Raw genomic sequence first — 22,750 nt, 5'->3', positions numbered from 1 at the left:
AAAATGCCTGAAAATTACTTCTAGTACATACCACATCAAACTTGTTTTTTTGTGTGTGGCAAGGGGATGTTTAGCTGCTCTAGGAAACTGTCTAGATTTTATTGTTTGTAAAATTATAACTTGTCACTTAAAATTCCTCTTTACCCCCCAAAGCCAATAAAGTAAAACTTGGGAACTGTCATTATTTGCTGTTATTTCTGTTGCAGACATTTTAAGTTAAAATACATGAGATCCTAACAAGAATCTGTTGCCTTACATCTCTAGCATGCCAAGTGGTTTGTTTTATATTGCTTAAGTCAGTCATTTTTATGTCTCCTTGTCAATGAATTGCCTTTTTTGCCTTGCATATAATAAGTTAGTGTGTTCTACAGTACAAGTTTTAATTGATTGTGGTGAGTCTCGGGTGCAAGACTAAATTATTATCCTATAAAAAATATTAAGGAATTGAACCTTAGATATTCCAAGTAAGATGATACGCCAGTTGAAGCTGTAAAGGCAATGAAGAACAAAAATTGAAGTAATCATATATTAATTATTAGGTTTCTTGTTTTACTGGCTTGTACTAGGAAATTCTTTTAATTTAATAAAAATAAGATTTATATTTCCTGCTTACTGCATCTGAAAACTCTCCTGTTCCTATAAAATTCCATAAGAACTTTATTTTCTGCTTTTTAGATGTAAGAGTACTTCCCATTAGCTTCATGTTTTCAAAATCCAGGTATATTTGAACTAGTTGTAGCACTGAAAGTATCCTGGTTTTTTGGTTATTCAAATAGTCTATTTAAAGTGAAAGGAATTTATATGTTCCTGTGTGGCCTGCTACAGGTGACTCTGCTTTGGCAGGAGGGGTTGGACTAGATGATCTTTCGAGGTCCCTTCCAGCCGCTAACTTTCTGTGATTCTGTGGTATATATTGAAATCTGTCTTCTGAAAGACAGTTTTTATGAGAGAAATATAAAAAATAGCAACAGTGCAGTTTCAGTGGTTCCTGTCTAGTTAAGATGCAGCTGAATGAGCCTGATTATTTAGACAGTCAATGTACAAGTCATCATGCTGCTGCAATAAACGTGTAAGAAGTGATCTGTTATGGCTGAAAGTGTGCGTTTTCCAAACGTATCATAACTCTGCTTTTCAATATTAAAAGTTATTTTTTAGAAGGATGTAATGATACTTTGCTCTAGGAGTAACAGATAACAAAGTGAAAATAAGTTAGCATGATCTGAAAGACTTGGTGTTAAATTCTGGCATGTGCTATAGCCAGATTTTTAAGTACTCTCTTCTTTTGGTGGTTAATGATACTGACAGTGGGTATATGTACCTACCTCCTCCAAGCAAGATTTCACCAGTACTGCTGCTACTCAATATGCCTTTTTATTTGTCATTGATAACAAGATCAAATACTTTGCTGTCTCTTAATAACATTAAGTAATGTATTTTTATTATTCCAGAATGCTTTGGGTGGGAGGAGGTGAAATATTCTATTGGATATGTTACACTAAAGGTGAATGGATTGGAAGAAAAAGAGAAAAAGAACCTTCTCTAAAATGTATTTGTTTTATTTTATTTAGATTTTCATACACACCTTTCTGAGAAATTGAAAGACAGACAGACAAGCTGGCAGCAGCTGGCTGAGACAAAGAACTCTCTAATACGTAAGGTTTTTATCTTGCTTAAACTGTATTCTTTTTAAATTAAGAACCTAGTTTAGAGTGTGTGGGTTTTGCAGTTATTAATCCCGTTTATGTTATGCTATATCCACCTGTTGTGGATTTTGTTTGTTGGTTTTCCTCCTGGGCATTTGTATTTGGTTGAATAAACCTGATCTCTCCTTACTACATAGTTCTGTTTCATAGTTGAATATTTCCTTCCTGATTTGATTGAGCTAAGTGAGAAGATGGGGTTTTTATTGAGAGTCTTCACTGAGTGTTTTTCTCTGAGCTGACATTGCTTCACAGGACAGACCTCATTACATGGAGTGAAAGAGAGCTAAGATGCAGAAGAGCTGTCAGATCTGAGTGTACAAAGACATAGTTTAAGAAACAATATGGTACTTGTATCAAGAAGTATTTTTTCAAAAGTAACTATGTACGGTTTATCCCACTTGTAGAAGCTTGCACGTGACAGGTATTTCTTCGGCGATTCTTAAATCTGACTTTCTAATGAAAGATTTAATAATAGCTTTGTTAGTGTTGAGTCTTGATTTTTTTAAATTTTTTTATCTAAGAGTTTTAGATTCAGACAGTCAAACTTGATGCCTCGCTGCAGTTTTGCATCTGAGGGGCTGTGCAAAACAGTCAGGATTTTGTTGGGTTCTTTTGGTTTGTGGAGGGATCACCTCGTTGATAGACAATTACCACAGCTCCCTATATACAAACCTTTTTGTTTCCTTGAGATCAAAATGTCTTCTGGGGGTAGGAGGGGGAGGTGGTTTGGAAAAAAACTTGCAATGTAATCCTTAGCAAAAGAAAAGATTAGCAAGCTAATTAATATAAATCCAAAGATATCTGAATTTTAGTATAAAGGTAGTGATTCAGTGACATCTTCCTCATGATGTTTCTTGAATTAAAAATATGGTCTCCCTTCACTAGATCTGTACACTTACAGTAACTATAGTATCAGCTTGTGCCCTTACTAAGTTGGTAGGGATCATTTTTTGTAAGATCTTTTGTCTTCAGCACTGCAATTTTTGCCTTTTATTTGACAGCCTAATGAGATGAAAGACATATTTTGATATTTCATTCTTCTCTTCCATTGCAACTGTGACCTAGTACATACACAAAAGATATCTTTCCGTTTGGGCTTTTCATTTAAGCACTTAAGTTAATGCTCTGCTGAATAAGGGCCCTAATCAGGAATAGTATTCTGCTTGATTAATAGAGAACCATTGTCATAAAATACATTTTTCTCATCACCTCCAGTTTGATCTTCTTATATTCTTCTTGCCATAATTGCATCATTGTTGGTAAAAACCTGTGAATAGCATTATGCTTTGAATCTTAAACAGTGTCTGAGCATGTACTGGGATGGTTTCTTACATCAAATTCTGAAAGGTCCTGAGTATCCATGACCATTTTGTAGTTAATGCCGCCCTAGAATGCTCAATGTGTTTTCAAACTGGAGATAAGGACCAGTTATTTTATTCTCATGCTTGTTACAAGAGCTGGAACCAAAGCATTTGGGAGAGCAATTAAATTTCCATAATTGCCCAAGGTGGCACATGTATGGTTGGTAGTAAAGATGAAATTAAGGAAGAACAGGCATGATCTTATGTGTATATTCATTTCAAAGCATTTGTGATTATTTCTGTTGCACAAGGGATTTTGGCACAGACAAAATAAATGAGTTATGCTATACAAATCATACTGAAATCTCAACACTTGAGTATTATTTCTGCAATCACAGATAAGTTTTTTGCAACAAGTATCATCTATGTGAACAGTGTCTTTTCTCATTTGAATCCCATTTCCCATTTTCATCAGGTGTTGTTTCTGTGGTTTAATTGTTTTCCTTTGACAGCCTGAAACCCTTCTCATCTCAAATTTTTGTATTGCTTATAATTTTTGGTATTGTGTTTGTTCAGGGCTCTAGAAATTAAGAATAACATGAGAATATATTAATAATGATATAGCAGCACAAGTATTTGGTAGTATTAATTCTCACCTCTGGCTTGACAGTAACATGCACTTGAGAAAATAAGACCAGAGGAAAGTAACAGAAAAACTTCTTTACTTTTTTAAGTCTTATTTCTTTGGAATCCTAAAACTGATATGGCTAGCAAAATAGCTCCTTGTTTTCTCTGAAAGTTGTAAGAAAGGTGCAGTGAGCTTACAGGTCCAGATGTGCTAACTGGCATTTTTGTCAGCCTAATCTACTACGTTGCTAATTCAAGGTAATATGCCAAAACTGAGCTTTTGCCTCTTGTCCATTTTAAAAGTGCCATAGCTTTTCTTACACTGAACTCGATGCTGCCAAAACAAACAGAGGTCACTAACCTTGATTATAATGCTCAGATGGCATAGAATGCATCCAAAGAGTGCTGCAAAGCTTTCAGTGTGCATGTTGTGTCAACAGAAGAGGACACCCTAACTAGACCCCCTCAGACTTCTCATTTTAAGGCTACCCAGGAATCGATTGTGCTCATTTAGTGGGTGGATTGCTTTGCTTTGTTCTAATAGCATGTGAGGTTTAGTGATCTATTCAACCTTGGCTTTGGAGGAAAATGCAGCTGGTGCAGACCAGGAAGCAATGGGGGAAAAGCAGGTTAAGTGACAAACACAGGTATTAACAATGGTCAGTGCTTAAGAAATACAGGCAGAAGGATTGCTGTCAGCTCTGGGTACAGACTTTGGAAGGAAAAAGGATAAAAGCCTCCTGTAAGGAAAATACCTCCTTTACCTAGCCTGGGGAGTAGACCTAAATCTTACCTTTCCTGACTTCTCCTTTTCTGGGAGAAGGATTCTTAATAGATTTTAAAAATAAACAAAAAACCCACACACCAGAATATCTCAAATCTCTCATGCTAAGCACCCAGAATTAGAAATGAAAACTAAAGGTCTTTTTATAGCTATAAAATAGTGTAGCAAAAGCTCAGATAATTATCAAAATCATGTAATAATGCTTTTAAAGCATTCAGATAGTTTAATATTGAGCAATATATAAAAGTAAAATAAGAAATTTAATACCTCTCAGCTTAGAGTATGATTTGAGTAGGATACTCATCAAGGGCCTGTGCTGCTACTTAAATAATGAAGATAAAAGTTCCTTGTGTAGTGTGTGCAAGCCAACTGATACATGAAGTGCAATAGAAGACTTAAATGGAAGGTAGGAGGGATTGAGAAAAGTAATTAAAAACCATATTGCAGTGAAATAACACTTGCTGTCTCGGGAGCCTTATTTTCTACCATTTCCTATCTTTTGGTTTACATCACAGACATTGTGGTGTTATTTAAATGTCTGATATTTGTTTCAACGTGTTGATCTGGAGTATATTGTGAAGATACAAATCTGGACATTGGATTGGAGTCCATAGCCTCTGAATTCATGCATAGTCCTTTCGGTGCCAAAAGGAGACATGAAAGAGTAGTGTTATTAAATTGTATCTATCATACATTGTTGCAGCAAACATACAGCTATCTGAAAGACCTATGGTAAGCTGTCATGTGGGAGTAAGTTCTCTACTAATTTTTGGATATTATTAATTGAACTGTAATTCAATTTAATTAGGGATTCTTCCCTTCCTGGGGGAAGAAATTTAATTGGATTTTATCCTGTGCTTGTGATGTTTAGATACATAATGTAAGTAGTGGTATGGGGATTTAGGAGGATGATCACTCTATGGCAGGACATTTGAAATCATCAGTGAGAATGGTAGCCTAATGTCCGGCAGCCTTCAGACAGGAGTAAGTTCTTTTACTTTAAAAAATATATTTAAATAGTGTGTATTGATACTGTGGCTAGTTCTTATAATAACTCCATTTTTGTTGGAGTAGTGAGGAATTTAGCTCACGCTGCTGCTTTTGGTGTAGGTTTCTCTTATTGAGAATGATATGGGTTTGCATTTCTGGGAGGTTTATTGTATGATAAAAAATTGTTTTATAATTGGATTTTAACAATTATTTCTTTAAGTAGCTAAGTCCAGGTTATATAATTGCTCCTAATGCAATATGCTGTTTTGTTAAGAAACAATCAACCAGAAAATATAACTGCATTACCAAAAGCATGTGATAAATAGAGAATGTTGAAGATTCTGAGGGGGAAATAAAGCTCTCTTGCATATTGGGTCCTAGAAGAAAGCAATCTGACTGTAATACCAGGTGTTTCTCCTAGGGGCAAACCTAACACATCTTAGAGAATTTGTCTTGAAAACGGTATTTGAAGTAAAGAATTTGCAAATTTGTTTGAGAAGCAGATTGTATGTTTAAAGACTGAACTGCTAGAAAAATACTTGTTCAAGTCAGTTATATTTTGGGGAATTCTATGACAGCTTATACAAAGTACCTTTTTGACTTTAGACATGAACCTTCTACCTTCAAGAGTCTGCTGAAACAAGTTGCAATTTTTAATACAAGCAGTGACAAAACACCATCTGATAGTGTTGACTATAGCATTCTCATGCTGAGTGATTTTATTTCACTTTTTTCAGAAAAGGTTAATGACACATCTCTGCGGTGGAGGTACAATTTGCATGATTAAATGTGGACATACATTTAGTGAAAATAATAATCATGAAGCTCTTATGGGAAACTGAAGGAAACATTAAACTCCTAAAAGGAGCTTTGAAAACTTACAGCTATGCTGATGCGTATAATTTATTTAATTATTTGTATTTTTGCTTCCATTTGACTTCTATCCTTTCAAAATACGTGGTTATAATGAGAAACTTTTCATTTAGCCTTTCTTTGCACAATGGCACTTGTAGTTCTTAAAGCAACCCTACTTCTGGATCATTTCAGTGTCTTTGTGGCTGTCAAGACAGAGCAGGTTCGAGTGTCTTGTGGGATCAGTTTCAGGTTTTTTTAAACAGGATGAAGTATTTAAGGGATCATAATGTACTGTGCTGGCATTTCAACTGCAGAACAAAATAAGGTTTATCTCATGATCCACTTCAATACTGTCCTGTAAGAAACGTGTTCTGTAATATCTGAAAAAAAAAAAATTTAAATCCATTTTAAAGGAATTACTATTTCTTTTGTTTGCATGTTTGCCAAAGTCCTGAAACATGTGGTTTAAATGAAGCATCACATTACATCCTTATGAACGTTGGCTGAGGAAACATTGATAGAAATGTGTATAAGGTTAAGCTTTTGTACTTGCAGTTACTTTAATATTTTTATTCAAACTACATTCAGTTTGTTATTTTAGTAATGAATGTGTGGAAAAGCAATGCCCGAAAAATGCGATTAATGTTAAGTATCCCAATAAAAGTAAAAACCGAGCGATCTGATTTAGTGCGTTTTTGTCTTTGCAGATTGCATAGAAATTAAAAATAGGATTGAGAACTGAAATGGGAGTTGCACTCAATGTGTTCTGCCTATGTTCGACAACGAGCATTTAAAGTCATCCCATGTTCCTTACAAGTGATAAACAGATTTACATGTTACTTATATTGCAAAGCATTTGAGTTGACCTGATCTATGTCAACATTTCATTTATGAATTATCAAACCTCTTTGAAAGGCAGCCTTATGTACGTGTTTTATCATTTATGTTAATAGGAAACATTTCTCAAGCTGCTGTTCTTGACGTTAGGGTGAAGGATCCCTTACTTATTCATACCCATATGTATGCTGTGAAACTTAAATAAGGAAGGAGACAAGAAATACTATTTAAAAAAAATAACTATATACGTATTTTTTATGCTAGTGCTATAATTCTTTGACTTAGGTTTGCATACATAAACTACTAGGGTAAAAGTGGAGGGAGCCTGACAGGTGCTTTCTTTGTGGGTTTCTGTAGCTTGCTTTTATAAGCACCTTCTCTCGTGTGTGTTATGAGCTGGAAGTGTAATCTGAATCTGGGGCAAAATGTTTGTATTCAGTAATAGTAAGTTAAACAAAATTGATTACATTGTACCTTTAATATGGAGAAGCAATGAGGAAATGATGGTTCAGTAGAGTGAACATGTTTCAGAGACAGGTTTTGCTCTAGTGTATATCCGCAGTCTTTCCACAAGTGATTGTACTTGATTTATTATTATCTTTTTTATTTAGAACAAAAGCTTCATTCTCTCAGTCAAGTCTGAGGTAGAAAAAAGCTGTGCCTCAGATCCCACTTGACTTGAACTACATGGTCCTGATTAATGACAGCATTAAATGTGGTGTTAGTGCCAGGAGACTCCAAAAGGACTTAAAGACTTACTGTCAGTTTATTTTTTTTTTCAATCACTGATTTTATTTGAATAAATAGCATGTCAAAGTAGGAAATTAAGTGTATTTTGGAAAACTTAAATGATCAGCAACTAGATAAAAATAAAATCAGGTGGTCTGTTTCTCTTTAGATACCTGAAATCTTTATCTGTTACCTGTCAAGCGTGCAAAGTCTTCAAAGGTCTTTGAGCTCCATAATATATTCATACTTAGGGCAAAACTGTACTGCTGTCCTACCTCCTCCTTCTTCTCAAAGGATACCTTGTGATTCTCAGTATTAGATCTTTCTCCAGAGTTTTGATTCTGAATTTTGAGTTTGTGTATCATGTGAGATAATAATTTTTGGGAACGTATGTCAGTGCTTCTTCTTGGTAATGAAAACAAAAGCAGCTTGTGCAGCCTCCCTGACAGCTTTATGACACAGTACAAACTGAACAGCCACATGTTCTGATTTACCAAGTAAGTGCCTGTTTAAGTCACTAGATTGACATATTCGGAGTCATAAAAAGCATCTCTTTTTTTAGCCACTGTCAGGTCTCATCCTCTCTAGAGAAAACATTGTCAGAAGTAACAGAACTGCACTTGCAGTGAAGCTTCTTATTGTCTTCTACTCTTGGCAGTAAGGTTTGGAGCCTTTGGATCTAACTCACAGCTAGCTTCATTGTAGGGTGCCTCCTGAACATTGCCTGGTTATAAGACACTTCTCTAAAAATTAGTGAGCTCTGTATCTTAAAAGCAATATTCAATACCACCTGCATTTTTTTAGCTTCAGTTGTGGATTTATGTCAACAATTTTGAATTCAGGAAGAAATAAACACCAGAAATGCCATGGCTGCAGAGTACTTCTACATATGTAATAAAGGCTAAAAGGATAAAAATTCTGCAAACAGAGGCAGAATTAAAATAAGGAAAGTATGTTTCAGCTAGATTTGAGTGAATCTGAGAAAGATTGATAGGACTGACAAGTATTGATTTCTTCATTTCTGAAGTCACTTCTTTGATATATGTTACCCATATTCCTTTGAAGATGGCTCAGAGTTGGTCACATCTGTGTTGTCAGGAAACAACATTATTTCAGGCATGTGTGGCTGTCAGGGTGGTCAGTACTGCTAGTTAAGTAAGTAGTAGTAACAAGAAAAGTAATGCAAATATTAAATATTACAAAAAAATGGAAATGGTACTTGCTTTGCTTTCCTTTACTGTACTTATCCAGGTATTTCCTTTCAAGTCTGTGGTGGTAGTAGACATCAAATTGCTTCAAAGTTAAATTTGAACTAGGGAAAGGACAGACATATCTTGTGAGTGCACATACATGGGTAAGAAAAACACAGGTGAGATTCATACAGACAAAGTTTAATATCAGTAAAATCTAAGTAGTCGAGCTGCTTTGTGTGAGTGAAGAAATGTTATATGAAATAACAGGTACTGCTGGCACCTTCAGGGGTTTTAAGTGAACTCATTCCTGAGCAGGAGGATTCTGGTTGCTGGTGGTTGGTTTGGGGATATTTTAACTTGACATTTTAGTTATGTAGCTCAGCATTTCACAGGGATTTCATAGTAGATTAACCCTTTAGAATGAGAAGTTGAGATGGGAAGAGGTATTTGGATTGCTAAAGCATCAGAATAGTTTTGTGATCAGTTTGCTGCAGTAGGTTGTTGGGGTACAGGCATTACTATAGCCTCAAACCTTCCTGATGGGATGCTTCTCCATGGTTTAGCTTTATTGAAACAATATAAAAGGACTAAATATGATCCAATGAGACTTGTAAGTAAGTTTTGAACTGTTTTCTTAGAAAATTTAGGTAATTTATGTTAATAAGATAGAGGCAGCATAATTATAGAATGCTTCTACACCTCTTTTCCTTGTAAAATTAACATAGAAAAATACATTTTTATTTGTGTTGAATATGTGTTTTAGCTGTATTTCTTAGTCTGCTTTTAATGTAATATAAATGCCATTATAAATTTGATTCCTTTACCTGGTCATGTTATTTTACATGACAATCCATTTAGCATTTAGAATTTTCCTTTTTTTCACCTTCATTGTTCTCACTATAGAAATATATACTTCAATACTCATACTTGGGGGGGGTGTGTGTGTGTGTGTTTGTTGTTTGTTTTTTTTTTTTCCCTTGTACCTAAGGTAGGAATTCTAAGTGAGAGTTGCTGGAATTCCTGTTAAGTACAAGTTTTTCCAGAAGGTACTCAGACGTCTACAAGATCCCTTTAAAGTGTCATCTCTTAATGTTCACTTTTTCTTTCATTGTGGATCTTGAGAAACTGTAATTTCTGAAATGTGCCTTTTCTCACCCTAGAATGTGTTGCAAAGACTTGACTTCTCATTTGCAGTGAGTTAGCCAGCTAATATTAGTTGTAGTAATAAAATTTCATAAAAACAGAATTACCTAACTTTAGCATTTCAAACCTTGGCCAGTCAGACCACTGGAATATAGAATGTGTTTTGTCGCTAAAACTGTGCAGTGTTGTTAATAACATGTTTTATTGTGCTTTCACCAAAACTATAAAAGACAAAAAATAAAGAAGGATAGGAATGTTTTTATTCCAAGACCCACTGATACAAGAAGTTATTAAAATTCTTCGCTGAGATTAATGTCCTTTTTGAGAAGGCATGTAAATACAGCTTTTTGTAGAACAATATTATTTTTATATATAGCATAGGTCTAAAAGATACATTATGGATTTTTTTCCCTGACACTCAAGTCCTGTGCAAGTAACTGTTTGCTGGGGTTGTAAGGGCTGCTATGAAACTGTCATCATTAAAGTACTCTTAGTTTCAGAAGTGCCCTATCCCGTAAACCAGGGATCCCCCAAGAGAGTAGTACAGGGCAGATAGCTCTGCTGGTTATCTTGACATAGTGACCTACTCTCCTTTTATTTTTCCCTTATTTGCCATAAATTTATACTGGCCAAGTTTAAGTCTCTTGGCATTAACATAAGCAAGCTAGAAATGTGTTTAAATCTGACTGCCAAAGCAAGATGAATAGTGCAGCATGTGCCTGTATCAGAATTGTAGACGTGTGCTCAAAAAGTATTTACTCCTACAAGCATACTTTCTGCTCTTAGTGGCTATTGATCTTTGCAATTGTGCACTTTTATCAGTGACATATTTTTGTCTGTCTCAGTTACATTCATACATTTTTGAAAATTAAGGTAAAGAAAAATCAATATTTTCATAAACTCTTACGTTTCTTTTTAGGAGTTTTTGTTCGGGCCTATGTAGAGAGCCCTTTCATATATAGGAAGGAGGAGGTCACAGTTTTATCTCTTGGAGTTCAAGAGAGGCAAACCTAGAATATTATCCACTTCAGAAAATGAAAATTATTAAATTTCATTATCTTATTAAAGACAGAATTAATCATCTACTTAGCTTTCTTTAGTAGACAGGAGTCCTGAACTGTTAGAGTAACTATGTGTCTTTTAAATTGCAAAATACGAGAGAAGTTGAGTCAGGATAACTTTTCCAGTCCAACTTCAACTTTGTATACTTTTGTTGAAGGTTCATGCATGGGTCCTTAGATCTCCTAACTGCTTTTCTTTAATTTATAGGTTAAATAATTCTGTAGTTGCATATTACAGGAGTGTGTGTGTTTTTGTAGTGAATAAAGACGATCTGCATAGCTGTGATTTTGCATAAGTACATATAATTACATTTACAGAAATAGATACTTTCATTATATTTATAGCCAAATTGGGAAATAGAAAGCAATAGTATGTGCGGTTTTGTGTGGCTCACCTGGGATTGCCCGTGTAGCATTGAAATATTTTAAACTCAATTATGTTGTTGAGCTTGTGTACCATGCCTTGAGCTTTCATGTATCCTAGACATAGTTGAGTGAAGTGATGTAGCAATTTATTATTGTTTCACCATTTATTTCTAAAGAGGAAAAAAATCTGACCTCATGGAAGTGTAGGTATTTCTTGTAACTGTAACTTGCTGTTCATTACTCAACTTGAAAAAATACAAGATTAGCTTTTAGTTCCTAATGAAAAATTGAAGACGGATCATATTTAACATAAGGGATGCTTAAAAAAAGAGACCTAGTAGAGGCAGTTCCTCATTTTTAAATTGCAGTTTCCTAAGTTATTTTGTTATAGGAAAATGACAGCTGCTTTTTAAATACATGGTCATATTTATGCATGTTCACATTTTTTTTTTATTTTTGAGGGGTTTACCCTTTCCCCCCCAGCCCCCTAAAGCTATATCATACACAGTTTGTGAGAGTCAGGATTACTAGCAGTTGTCTTGTTAATGAAAAGTGGTGACACTGCCTTATTGTTCATTTGTGGCTTTGTTCTGACAGAGATAAGTGACATGCTTGCGGTTACCAGGAAAATATAATTTCATCATTGAATGAGGGAGCTCTGAAACAGACTTCCCAGTTTACAAATAACTTATGAATGTGCCAGATCTGACAAAGAGAGACATCTATTCTAATGCCTGAAGCTCTGACGCTGGAGTCACTTGAACATTGTGACTTCCTGTCACCTGTTTCATATAGGTTTCAGTAAATAACAAATTTTCAAGTTCTAGAACCAGTCCCCATTATTCATGTCAAAGCACACTGCATAATTTGCCTAAACTTGGAAAGAAGGGTGTACAAAGAAAGAGTAGAAGACTGCTTATTACTATAGTCTGTATGTATGAGAGGCTGTGATTTGCTTGTGCTGACAAAATTTTGACCATGTATGTAGTAAGCAGCAAAGATAAAGGCTGTAAGCCCAGCTCTTATTCTTTTAAACCCTACTTGAATCACCAAAAATAGATATCTAAAGTCAGAAAATGTCAGTATTCCTGCTGAGAATGGAATGAGCAAAAAGTTAACCTTACTAACTTAGAGATTGTCTTTTGAGGTTGGTGGCTGGACTGAGTGACTTCCAGAGGTCCTTCTAAACTCAATTGTTCTGTGAGTCTTTATAAGTATCTCTCTACATGTCTTTGTGGTATAAAAAGAGGATAATTAATTTGTGTGAGCCCTGTAATTTTTTTTTTTTCCTGAAATCATAATAGTCCTGACACAGTGTGGGTACTTACTCTACTGAGTCTTTTGACAATTTTTGGAACTTGCCATCCATTCAGAACCCAGATCATTGCTTGGTCCACTGTTTTGCTGCAGGTGATTCCAGAAACATGAATAGCAGTTGGGTAGAGATCCCACTATTCTGGAATCAAGGATACCTGTATCCCAGTTCCTGGTATTTCCCATCTTAAATATCATTCCACACCGAATCACAAAGTTCTCTCTAGCATTAGTGCAGTGCTTCAGCCTGTGCATTAGTCAAACTTGACGTTGTTTGAGGATACCAGATGATAAACAATTTTTTTTCCTAGACTGTCAATATTAAGTTATTTCGTGCTACTTGTACAAAAGGTCCATCGCCTCATAACATGATGTTGGTTCCCTGTGTAAGTAAGAATTACAATACTAGGAATTATCCTCCATGTAATTGACAAGAATTCTAAACATTCCTATGCCTCCCCTGTTGTATTTGAGAAAACATTTTGAGATCTTTTTCTGCATGGCATATATGTAGTAAATCTACAAGTTGGGAGGGAAAGTCAGCAATAACAATTGCTTTACAAACCTGGCTGACTGTCAGCACAGAAGCAAAATTTAGTCTTGGAACGTTTTGTGTAAATCTGCAGTGGAGAGACAGGTGCTGTTCTGTTTCTCAAGACCATAATTAACTGGTTTTTTCATTCTCTTTGCCCTAAGTTCTCTACAAGAGATACTGTTTACTTACCTGAATGTAACAGGATTCTGACAACAATTGCCTGTTTCTTGATGTTTATCAGATAACTTATGCAGCTGGTAAATTCTATTTGTTTTTTGTCTAAAAGTATTGAAATGGATGCCTGCATATGCTTTTGGAGTATCTTACTGAAGAGAAAAAATATGTCTATGGCAGATGCTAATTGAAAAGGTGGTGGATTTGCACATATTCTTTGCCCTCATGTTAAGAAGGTTTTCTTAGCTTTTGGGATTTGGTATGGCTCTTCATAATGTATTTTATGGTTTCATTGTTATTCATGGCCTATTATTTTCACTGGCATGAGTAGCTATGGTTACTGCATGGCTCCCATAGTCCCATGCAGGGAGGTTGTGAAGGTTTTTAATTGTTTTATGATACATGTTGTAGTTTGTAGTAGTAATATTTTATCTTCCAGCCCTAAATTTTATTGCTTGAGAAAATAATTTTTGATCACAGCAGTTCCATAAACCTGCCTGAAAAAAAGGAAATATGGTAAAAGTTGATGTTTGAATACTGAGGTTAAGCTTTTTGAGAAGACACATATATATTTATTGTCAAGGGAATAGAATGTGGAGAAGGAAGCTCTTTTAGTATATCCTGTCAATGGTGCAAATGAAAAATTGAAAACTTGCTCAAGGTAAATACTATGGTTTAACCTACAGTGGTTAACCTACACTGGGCGTTTGGAAGAACTCAAATGATAACTGATAGAGAAAGAACAGAAGAAAAAAAACCAAGTAATAATCGCCATGAGATACTTCTCAGTCCTGGAGATGTTTAGTAGCTATTGACCAAGATAAAATTGGACACAGTTCTCCATAATCTAAAGCAAAGCAGCTGCTATTCACACTCTATGCAAAGGGAATGGAACTTAATGTGCTAGCTCCTGTATCCTGTGTTACCTTTTGTTTACACAGCCGTGAGGTATGTTTAAGAAGAAAATTGGGTATATTATTTAAACCACAAGGGCTCCTGAGCATTCCTTTGTGAGCAAAGCAGCAGCAAACATCTAACATCCATATGGGGTGGCTGATAACACTGGATATTTTCCAGGGCTAGTCATGCTCTCTCATGGTGAGTACAAATCCAATGTGTGCCACATGGTTCTGTGCTGCTGTTGCCTCTGCCATAAGGTACTCTGGCATTGCATCAGGATTTATCTGATAGTATCATATTAAAGTCTGGCTGCCAGAGCAACTTGATTGAGCCACAGGAGTCTACGTTTAAATCAAGAAAATCATTAAGCTATTACACATTACAAGAGAAGCTAGTAATTTCAGTGAAATTTTGTAATATTTTCACTTTGTCTGTGTATGCACTCATAGAAATTTTTCATTAGTCTAGTAACTTCCCTATTATTTTATACATATTCCTGATCTGTATAAAACAACCCACTTGCATAGTTAGTATACATGATTTCTTTCTATTTCATTTATTACTAGCTAAAGAACCACAAAAATAGCAAAATTAACTTGCTTCTTTCAGCAAAGTAAATATTTAAAAGTATACTTGTTGACTAATAACCTAATTTTAGTTTTCTCAGTTTGGTATCTACATATTTGTATTGCTTTGCTGCAGGCTGCCTGATCAATACCTTCAATGGTTTTGTTTTTAAAACACAATAACACAATGAAAAAGAAACTGAGGAAAAGACATGTATATATACTGAGTGTCTATTTACATTTATACTTAACACTTACCCGCGTAAACTTAAGTTAATGGGAGGGATGACTGTTCAGAAGTGCAACATGTGGGATATGCTTTCAAAGGTATTTTGTCATTTTTTTCTCACAGGGAATAAGAGAAGTGGGATTTCACTTGAGCAAAGACAGGAGAATGAGGTTAAATTAGTTACATCACTGTATTGCACTTGTGAAGTTTAGGCAGACAGGGAGTACAACAGTCAGTCCTGCTCTATGTAAAAAACATGAGAAAAAGAAAGGGTCAAGTCTGTTAGATGCATAATAAAAATTTGCTTGATTGTTTTTCAGTGAGCGAAAGCTCTTTGCACTTTGTTTGCTGGTGTGATTCTGTGCAGTTTGGGCTGTGTTGGTTCAATAGAATAGACAGTGCTATCACACAATATATCCAGAACAAACCCTCAGCGTAGAGTGTAATGTTATTTTTGCACCTGTTGCGAATTTGCTTTTCTTTTTAAAACATGGTGGTTTCTATAAGCTTTATATAATTTTTGGTCTCTTTTCCTTAAGTTGAATGACTGGACTTTAATTGATGAACTGCAGTCATTCAGCTGTCTTACTGGTTCTGCTTTTTATTTGGAATAGCTTGGACATGTAGGTAACCTATGTGTTCAAATGTGTCAGCTGTTCTTTTTGTTTATATTCATATTTCTGTGCCTGAGTGGTAGCACTTCAATGTGCAGTATATATGACACTATGTAGGGATAAGGAATGCCTGGAGCACTCCAAGTGGTATGTTTAACACAAAGCACAAAAAGGCTTGTTTACAGGTCAGGATCTGAACTCCTGTTGATGCTAACTGTGTACTAATTGGTTATCTAGATGATAGTAAATAGGGAAAAGAAATATTAAATTCAAATAGAGAAGTTCATGTGTACTTTTTGTCTCTTTCCCTTCAACAGCTCTGTGAATGCTGTTAGATATTTGTAGGGGCACAGGAAGACAGGTTTGCTGTGTTTTATCTAAGACAGAATGTCTCAGTCAGATAGGCTTGTGTTTTTCACATTGATCCCTAAACCTAGCAGACAGGTACTCTTTCTCATCCTCTGGTTAAAAAAAATAAAGGAGTTAACAGCTTTTTCTTCCCTCTGTTTTTGAGCTCTCTTGTCAACAAGTCTGGTTATCTCACGCGCTGTGTTCCTTTCCTTTGTTGAATCCACTATTTTGCTTTTCTTCTTTCTCTCCTGCACCTCCACAACTGTTTTCCCCTGCATCTTAAGGAGTTCATTTAAGAAGTAGCAGACTTCCAGAGGAATTTTGATATGATCTCCAGTCAAGGCAATTGCAATCTGTTACACAATCACGATTCAATCTGTTAGCAAGATAAGAGTTTAAAAAGGTTTTTTTTGGCTTTAAGAACTTTGTAACAAAACGAAGCAATTTAATATGCAGTCAACAATACAGCATAATATCTACAATAATGTTTTAATAAAACCATGGTTATCTGCCAAGGAAAGATATTACTCAAAGAGATGATAAAGGACCCAAAGATAAAACTTAGAATTGAAAAAAAACCCAGTTACATCTAAGCCTTATGAGAAATATGTGCCTTAGTATTAAAAAGAGAGCAATAGTGGATGACAAAGCTGTTCGTTCAGCTCCTGAGAATCCTGTGATGTGCAAAATGACTCTTCTGTAGCTGTTGCAACCATGTACTGCCTGATGCTGCTGTATCCAGTCCAGTAGGACTGGACTATGCAAAATAAGGCAAAAATAATACCACTACACATTTATAGTGCTAGAGGGTAGCATTTAAGTTACATTGCGACTGTTGGGAACGATTAAACTGTTTGGGGTTGTTTGCTTTTTTTTTGTTTTGTTTTTTTACTTTATTTTTGTTTTAATTGCAAAAAAAAAAAAAAGAGGGTATGTTATCATGAAAGTATAAACCAAAGCAAGAGGTAGGAGATTGATCAAGTCAGATTTTATCAGAAAAAGCCTCTCATTTTCCATTTTCTGCAAGTATAGAGAATGAATATAGTTGATGTAACAATAGTATGGCAATCTCTTAGGTACGTGTTAGGACATTACACGTCACCATTTTGGTATTTTACCAAAGTACCAAGTATTTATTAAGATAAATAAATTTTATTAGCCCTGTCTCAGGGTAAGGGGTATTCACAGTCTGTGATGAGCCTAGAATCAGTCAGTTACCAAAATTGTATGTAAAATAAAAACATTTGAAAAACTAAAACAAGTTAATCCAGAATTTATTTTGGATAAGAAAGCAGAAATGGGGTATAACTATAATGAGGACTAGGTCCTCCTATCTTTAGCTAGGAGTAATTAATGAAGTTCAGTGTGTGACTTGCAGTGATAGTCTGGAAGGTGTGTGCTTTGGAACTGGGTACCAAATGTTTGATACTGACGGGGGAAAAAAAGAAATTCAACTCTTGAAGCTAATGTTTTCAGTGTAACTCTCTCTTTGTTATCCTCATGAAGTTAGTCAAAAGTTCTCTATTCTGTCTCAAGTTTTTCTCTCCCTGTACTGTGCCTGGTATGGCTGGCCTAATGAGCTGTCCTAGGATTCCTTTCTGGTGGATCATTGGAGAAGTCTGTCTTACTGAAGAATATACAGAGAGAATTTCAGGATGTTGCAGGAAAGCACTGAATGTCAGAATTAGGGAATAAAGGAACATTTTTTGCCGGTTTGGTTGAAGCAGTTAAGAAGATATGTCTTCTCTTACACCTCATCCCTTGTCAGGGGGCCACTGCCACAGCATGCGTGGGGCAATAACAAAATGTGTCAGTACTACAGGTCAGTTCTGTAAATGTTTGATCAGGTTAACTCAAATGAAATTAGATGAAAAATATATAATCTGTAGCACCTATGTTCTAATAATCTAGTGCTTTCAGTGTATTTCAGCAAATTATATGGCATGGAAGTCTCTCATCTGAATATGTCGTAGTTCTTTTTCCCATGTTTTCTCTGTACCTGCAGGCACCAGAGACAGAGCTTCTATGTGCTAGCACACTGAGCCTGGCTGCCTTCTGCTAAGTGGAGTGATAAGCTTCATTTCTGTTGTTGAGTCATGAAAAATATTTTGAAATACAGTGATTTCAGTTCAAGTGAAAAATATTTTTATTATGTTTGCCATCCTTATAAGTCTGTCAGTATGTATGGTAAGTTAGAAATAACAATGAGTTGTTGTGGCTATAGCAGGATAGCAGGAATTTACAAAGAACTGTGTTCTGTGTTGCATCTGATGAAGTTTGTCTTGCTTTGAAGCAGGAATGACCTCTCTGACTGAATACCAAGGAAGTTTAAAAAACTCTTATTGTTCTTGAAATACATTTTTATCATGAGCAGGGGTGGGCAAAGTTAAAAAGTAGAAGACCGACAGTAAAGAAAGGAAAAAATGCCTTTACTGAATGGTGCAGATATTCTGGGGCAGAGTTTAAAGTGTCTATTTTTTTTGCTTTGTCATTTTTATTGTATGCATCATCTTACTGAAGAATGCTTAATTATTCAGTTTCTAAAAGAAGTTAGAGTAATTTATTAATTGCATTGCCAAATCATAAATTTTAGTTAGCATCAGTGACTGTTACTGTCATTGGTACCACTACTCTTGAGGGAAAAATTTATATTTAAATATTTCAAATATCAATTCAAAAGCATATGTAAAACATATTTGTAAATGTGTTTAGATACATACATGTGTTTGTGTTTACTACAAGTATTTTATGTTAACCAGATATTCAACAAAGGGTCTCTTTTGGGTGGTAGAAAACATCTTTTTCTAAGATTCACATTTTTAAGTTGAGGACTGACCTACTGTCCAGAAGCATTTTAGAAGTTCTGAGAGTTTATCATGTCCATTGTATGCAATGTCATAAGACTTCTTTGGAAGGTTTTCAAAAAATCTGCTAGGTACTGTTTTGGTGGTGTACTTGTACAAATACTGTACACCTTTCCTGAAGACAAATGGGTGTTATGGCTCAGCTACAGCAATGGTTGATGCAATGATCGTGTGTCTATGCTGGCTACCTATGTGGTTTATAAATGGTTCCTACAGGGAATTTGTACTTGCTTGGGAAAGAATAGAAGTAGGGAAGAAATTGCATTAGCACTTGAAAATTTTGCAGATTTTTCCAAGGTCTCCTACTGTGAAGAATAGCAACAGTAAAGAAGGTAGGGTGCTAAAACATTGTCAGTGCTGCTCCTGTTAAATCTGCCAATCATGTTCGTGTTTTAAGATTTTAACAGTTCTGTTGTGTACAAAGAACTTATTTACACATTTTATACTGTCCATCAACTGAAATGTACCCATTAATTACAAAAAGGTGTTTGACCCTCAGCAAGCACTTACTTCTACTTAAATCCAAAGACAAATGTGGAGGTGGTTTCATGAGTAAAATAACATTTAAAATGTTATAAAGTAGAGATAGGGAGGCAACAGTAAACACACATTTTAAAAGGTATATATTTTTAAGCATTTGTCAGAAACGTTAACCTGGTGTGATGTGGAAATGTCAGAAACATTACATGTGCAGGACGTGCATTTGGCATTTCGCTGTCAGCAGGGGAGTTCTTCTACAACTGATTCCTCAGGAACCACACGCTGAGTCTGTCTGCAGGGAGGAAAAAGAGCTAGGGGTAGAAGCATATACTGTTTATTTTCTCATGGTCTGTTACAGGATTTGTTTTCTGTAAGGGAAGACGTGATTTTCAGTCATGGTGTATGACTATTTTCTGGTGTTGGAACAAAATATTTCTTTTCTGCAAAACAAGAATCAAAGTTTACAGTTTATTAGTCTCTCAGGTACAAATGGACGAAAACTAGTATAAAAATAGTTAAAAATATTTTTAAGATCAAATGTGTTTATTATCGGCTTCTGAATTTTCACTGTTTTAGGGGAAATATGTAGCATGGTTTTATTGGGGTGTCTTTTCAGGAATGGGGAGGGGGGAGCATTGATTCCTGGTTTAGTCATTTTAGTTTCACTCCTCTCCCTGCAGTTCTGCCAGATAAGAAAAAAGCTGTTTGCTGTACTATTGAATTTAAACAGAAATGTTGGCCCCCATCGTGTGCACTATTCCAGCAGTTACACTCATTGATGATGTTGCTGTTGCTGATTTCAGCTGCAGATTCTTCCTTGCCTTATTGTATTTTATTCAATTTTTAAAACGTTTATTATGGTTAGGTGATATAGTCTTGGTGTTACCACTTAGTAATATGCTTCTTTATGATCTAGTAAGAATGCAATGAAAAAATAACAGACATATTTCATATTAATAAAAAATATATTTGGCATTTTTTGTCCAGGTAGACAGAGTTTTAAAGTTCACCCTCTGTGAACAAAAATTTTACAGCCTCTAGAGCTAGAGTAAAGTAATTTTCAAGTTATGGAGATGTGTTTTGTTCTTAATTTTACAGGGTATAAGGCAGTGTTTTCTTTTACGAATAAACTGCAGTTATTGAGGGTACCAGATAAAACAGAAACGGACAGGAAAAGAGATTTTTTTTTTTTTTTTTTTTGGTACTGTATAAGTAAAAGAATTCCATCTCATTTCTCTAAGAAGTCACAAAGTGTCTTTGAAACCTTTGTGGAATTATAGGGGGGTTTGTAAATAGGAAAAGTTATTTCTGGAACTGAAGATTCTTAAATTTCTTGAAAGAAGTGTAGTAAGACCCTTTAATTTCCATCAAAAATGCATAGCTTTCCTTCATGAAAAATTGTTCTATTAATTTTTTTCAGTAATAGGCCAAAATCCTGATTACTGTGCATTGCAGCTTCACTAGCAACAAATAGATGCTAAGGCTGAACCGTATCTCATGTGGCAGTAGTCATTATTTGACTTTTAATAGTATGTAACAAGTCTGTATTTCCTTTTTTTGGTTGGTTTTGGGGTTTTTTTGTTGTTGTTGGTTGGTTTTGGGGTTTTTTGTTTGTTTGTTCTTAGATGTAGTTCACTACATAGGGAAGGTAGAAGTTGGAGATAGTGAATCTTATCTAGTTCATTGGTAGCAGGATAAAAGCCTTTTCTTGCAGTTTTTCAAAGCATATATTTGAAGACAGTTAACTCGCTGGGCTACTTATTATTATCAAAGAGGGTATAAAAGCTGAATTATCTCTGTCTTTGAGACAGCAACGTTGGTCCTTATTAGTGAAGATGGTTTTTGTTCTGTGTGTAGTCACCAGTGTGTTGCCAAGCTCTGCTGCTTCCATTTTCTCCAGCTGCAGTCCTTTTCAGGAAGTGCTCCTGATGCCTGTACACAGTTATTCCTCACCCCATCTCTGCTACACCAGCATATGTGCAAAATAGCACAGCTTGTGATGGGTTAGTGAGCTGCTCTAGAAGATCCTCTCTCCGAAACATACTCTGTCTTTTCACTGATTGAGTTTCTCTTAAGATAGGTGTACATCAGTGTTCACTCATCAAAATATCTCATCGGGATGTTCCTCTGTTTCGTACAGTCTGTGCAGGGTTTCTTCCTGGATTTGTAGCTCCAGGTTCTTGCTACCATCTTACGTACAAAAGGGGCTGCAAACTGAAGTTTTTTTTCTCCATCAGAGCACAGAGGGTTATACAGTGATATCTAAGAGGATGTGGGGAAAAGATGTAGTAATCACAATTTATTTATAAAACTAGTTTTATAAAAACACTCTTTTAAAAAACAAAGGACTGAAACTGCACAATTTTACTTTGGCTTTTAATCTTCCTCAAGTAAAACCTAATCACAACTGTAGCTAGTGCACATATCAAGGAAAAAACTTCACCAGCTGTAGTTGTTCACTGTGCTTGGGGCTAGCCCTGAGGACCTATCTGTTCCTCTGAACCATACTTTGATTCCCATTCTGTCTGTTGGGTTGTGAAATGAAAGTTATTTTGACCATGTAAACTTCTGGATAAAGAAGAGTTGTAAAAGAAGGAAGAGAATTTAATAGTTTTGGGATGCTCACAGAATTTCAGTGACATCACTAAATACTTTAACTTTTTTGTCTAGTGATGTTGAAATTTTTCATTGGAATCTCAGATTTTGTTAGAATGTTTAAACATGCTTAGAGTTATATTGAGAAACAAATGGTAAAGTTTAAAGTTTAAAGTAAAGTTTTTAAACAAAAGCTTACTTTTTCTAGTTGGTTCTAGATGTGTTGTGGTTTCTTGTTTTTGAGAACATAATGCAGTATCTGAATGACTTTTTTTTTTTTTTTTTTTTTTTTTTTATGTTAACCAAGGTCTGAAACATACAGTAATAATATTTAGTAAAACATCAATGATACTTCGTGGCTATCCATGTTTTCCGTGTTAATTACCACGTGTTTTATTAAATCTGTGTAAAGCCTTCATTTTTCTCTTTAAAGGACTCAGCATATGTGGGCAAAGTCATGTCATGTCATGTCACAGCCTCTTACCAAAACCCAGTATGGTGAAAGCTTAAGTTGTCACATGGTTCTATTTGTTTTCCAT

General features: G+C 35.2%; 1 protein-coding gene across 10 annotated transcripts in view; it reads left to right on the top strand.

The window, feature by feature from the left end:
* TENM2 (teneurin transmembrane protein 2) overlaps positions 1-22,750 on the top strand; it is a 558,019-nt gene that overhangs the window by 297,608 nt on the left and 237,661 nt on the right. For 7 of the 10 annotated variants that reach the window (XM_071758383.1, XM_071758382.1, XM_071758381.1 and 4 more), the window contains exon 5: positions 1,569-1,652. The exons of the other annotated variants lie outside the window; for them this stretch is intronic. In XM_071758383.1, coding sequence (XP_071614484.1) covers positions 1,569-1,652 — 84 coding nt within the window. The remainder of the gene's footprint in view (positions 1-1,568; positions 1,653-22,750) is intronic. 10 annotated transcript variants of the gene reach the window in all.

Source organism: Heliangelus exortis, chromosome 15 (assembly GCF_036169615.1).
Source record: "Heliangelus exortis chromosome 15, bHelExo1.hap1, whole genome shotgun sequence".
NCBI classification, from domain to species: domain Eukaryota; kingdom Metazoa; phylum Chordata; class Aves; order Apodiformes; family Trochilidae; genus Heliangelus; species Heliangelus exortis.
This window is presented reverse-complemented; position numbering and strand designations above follow the sequence as displayed.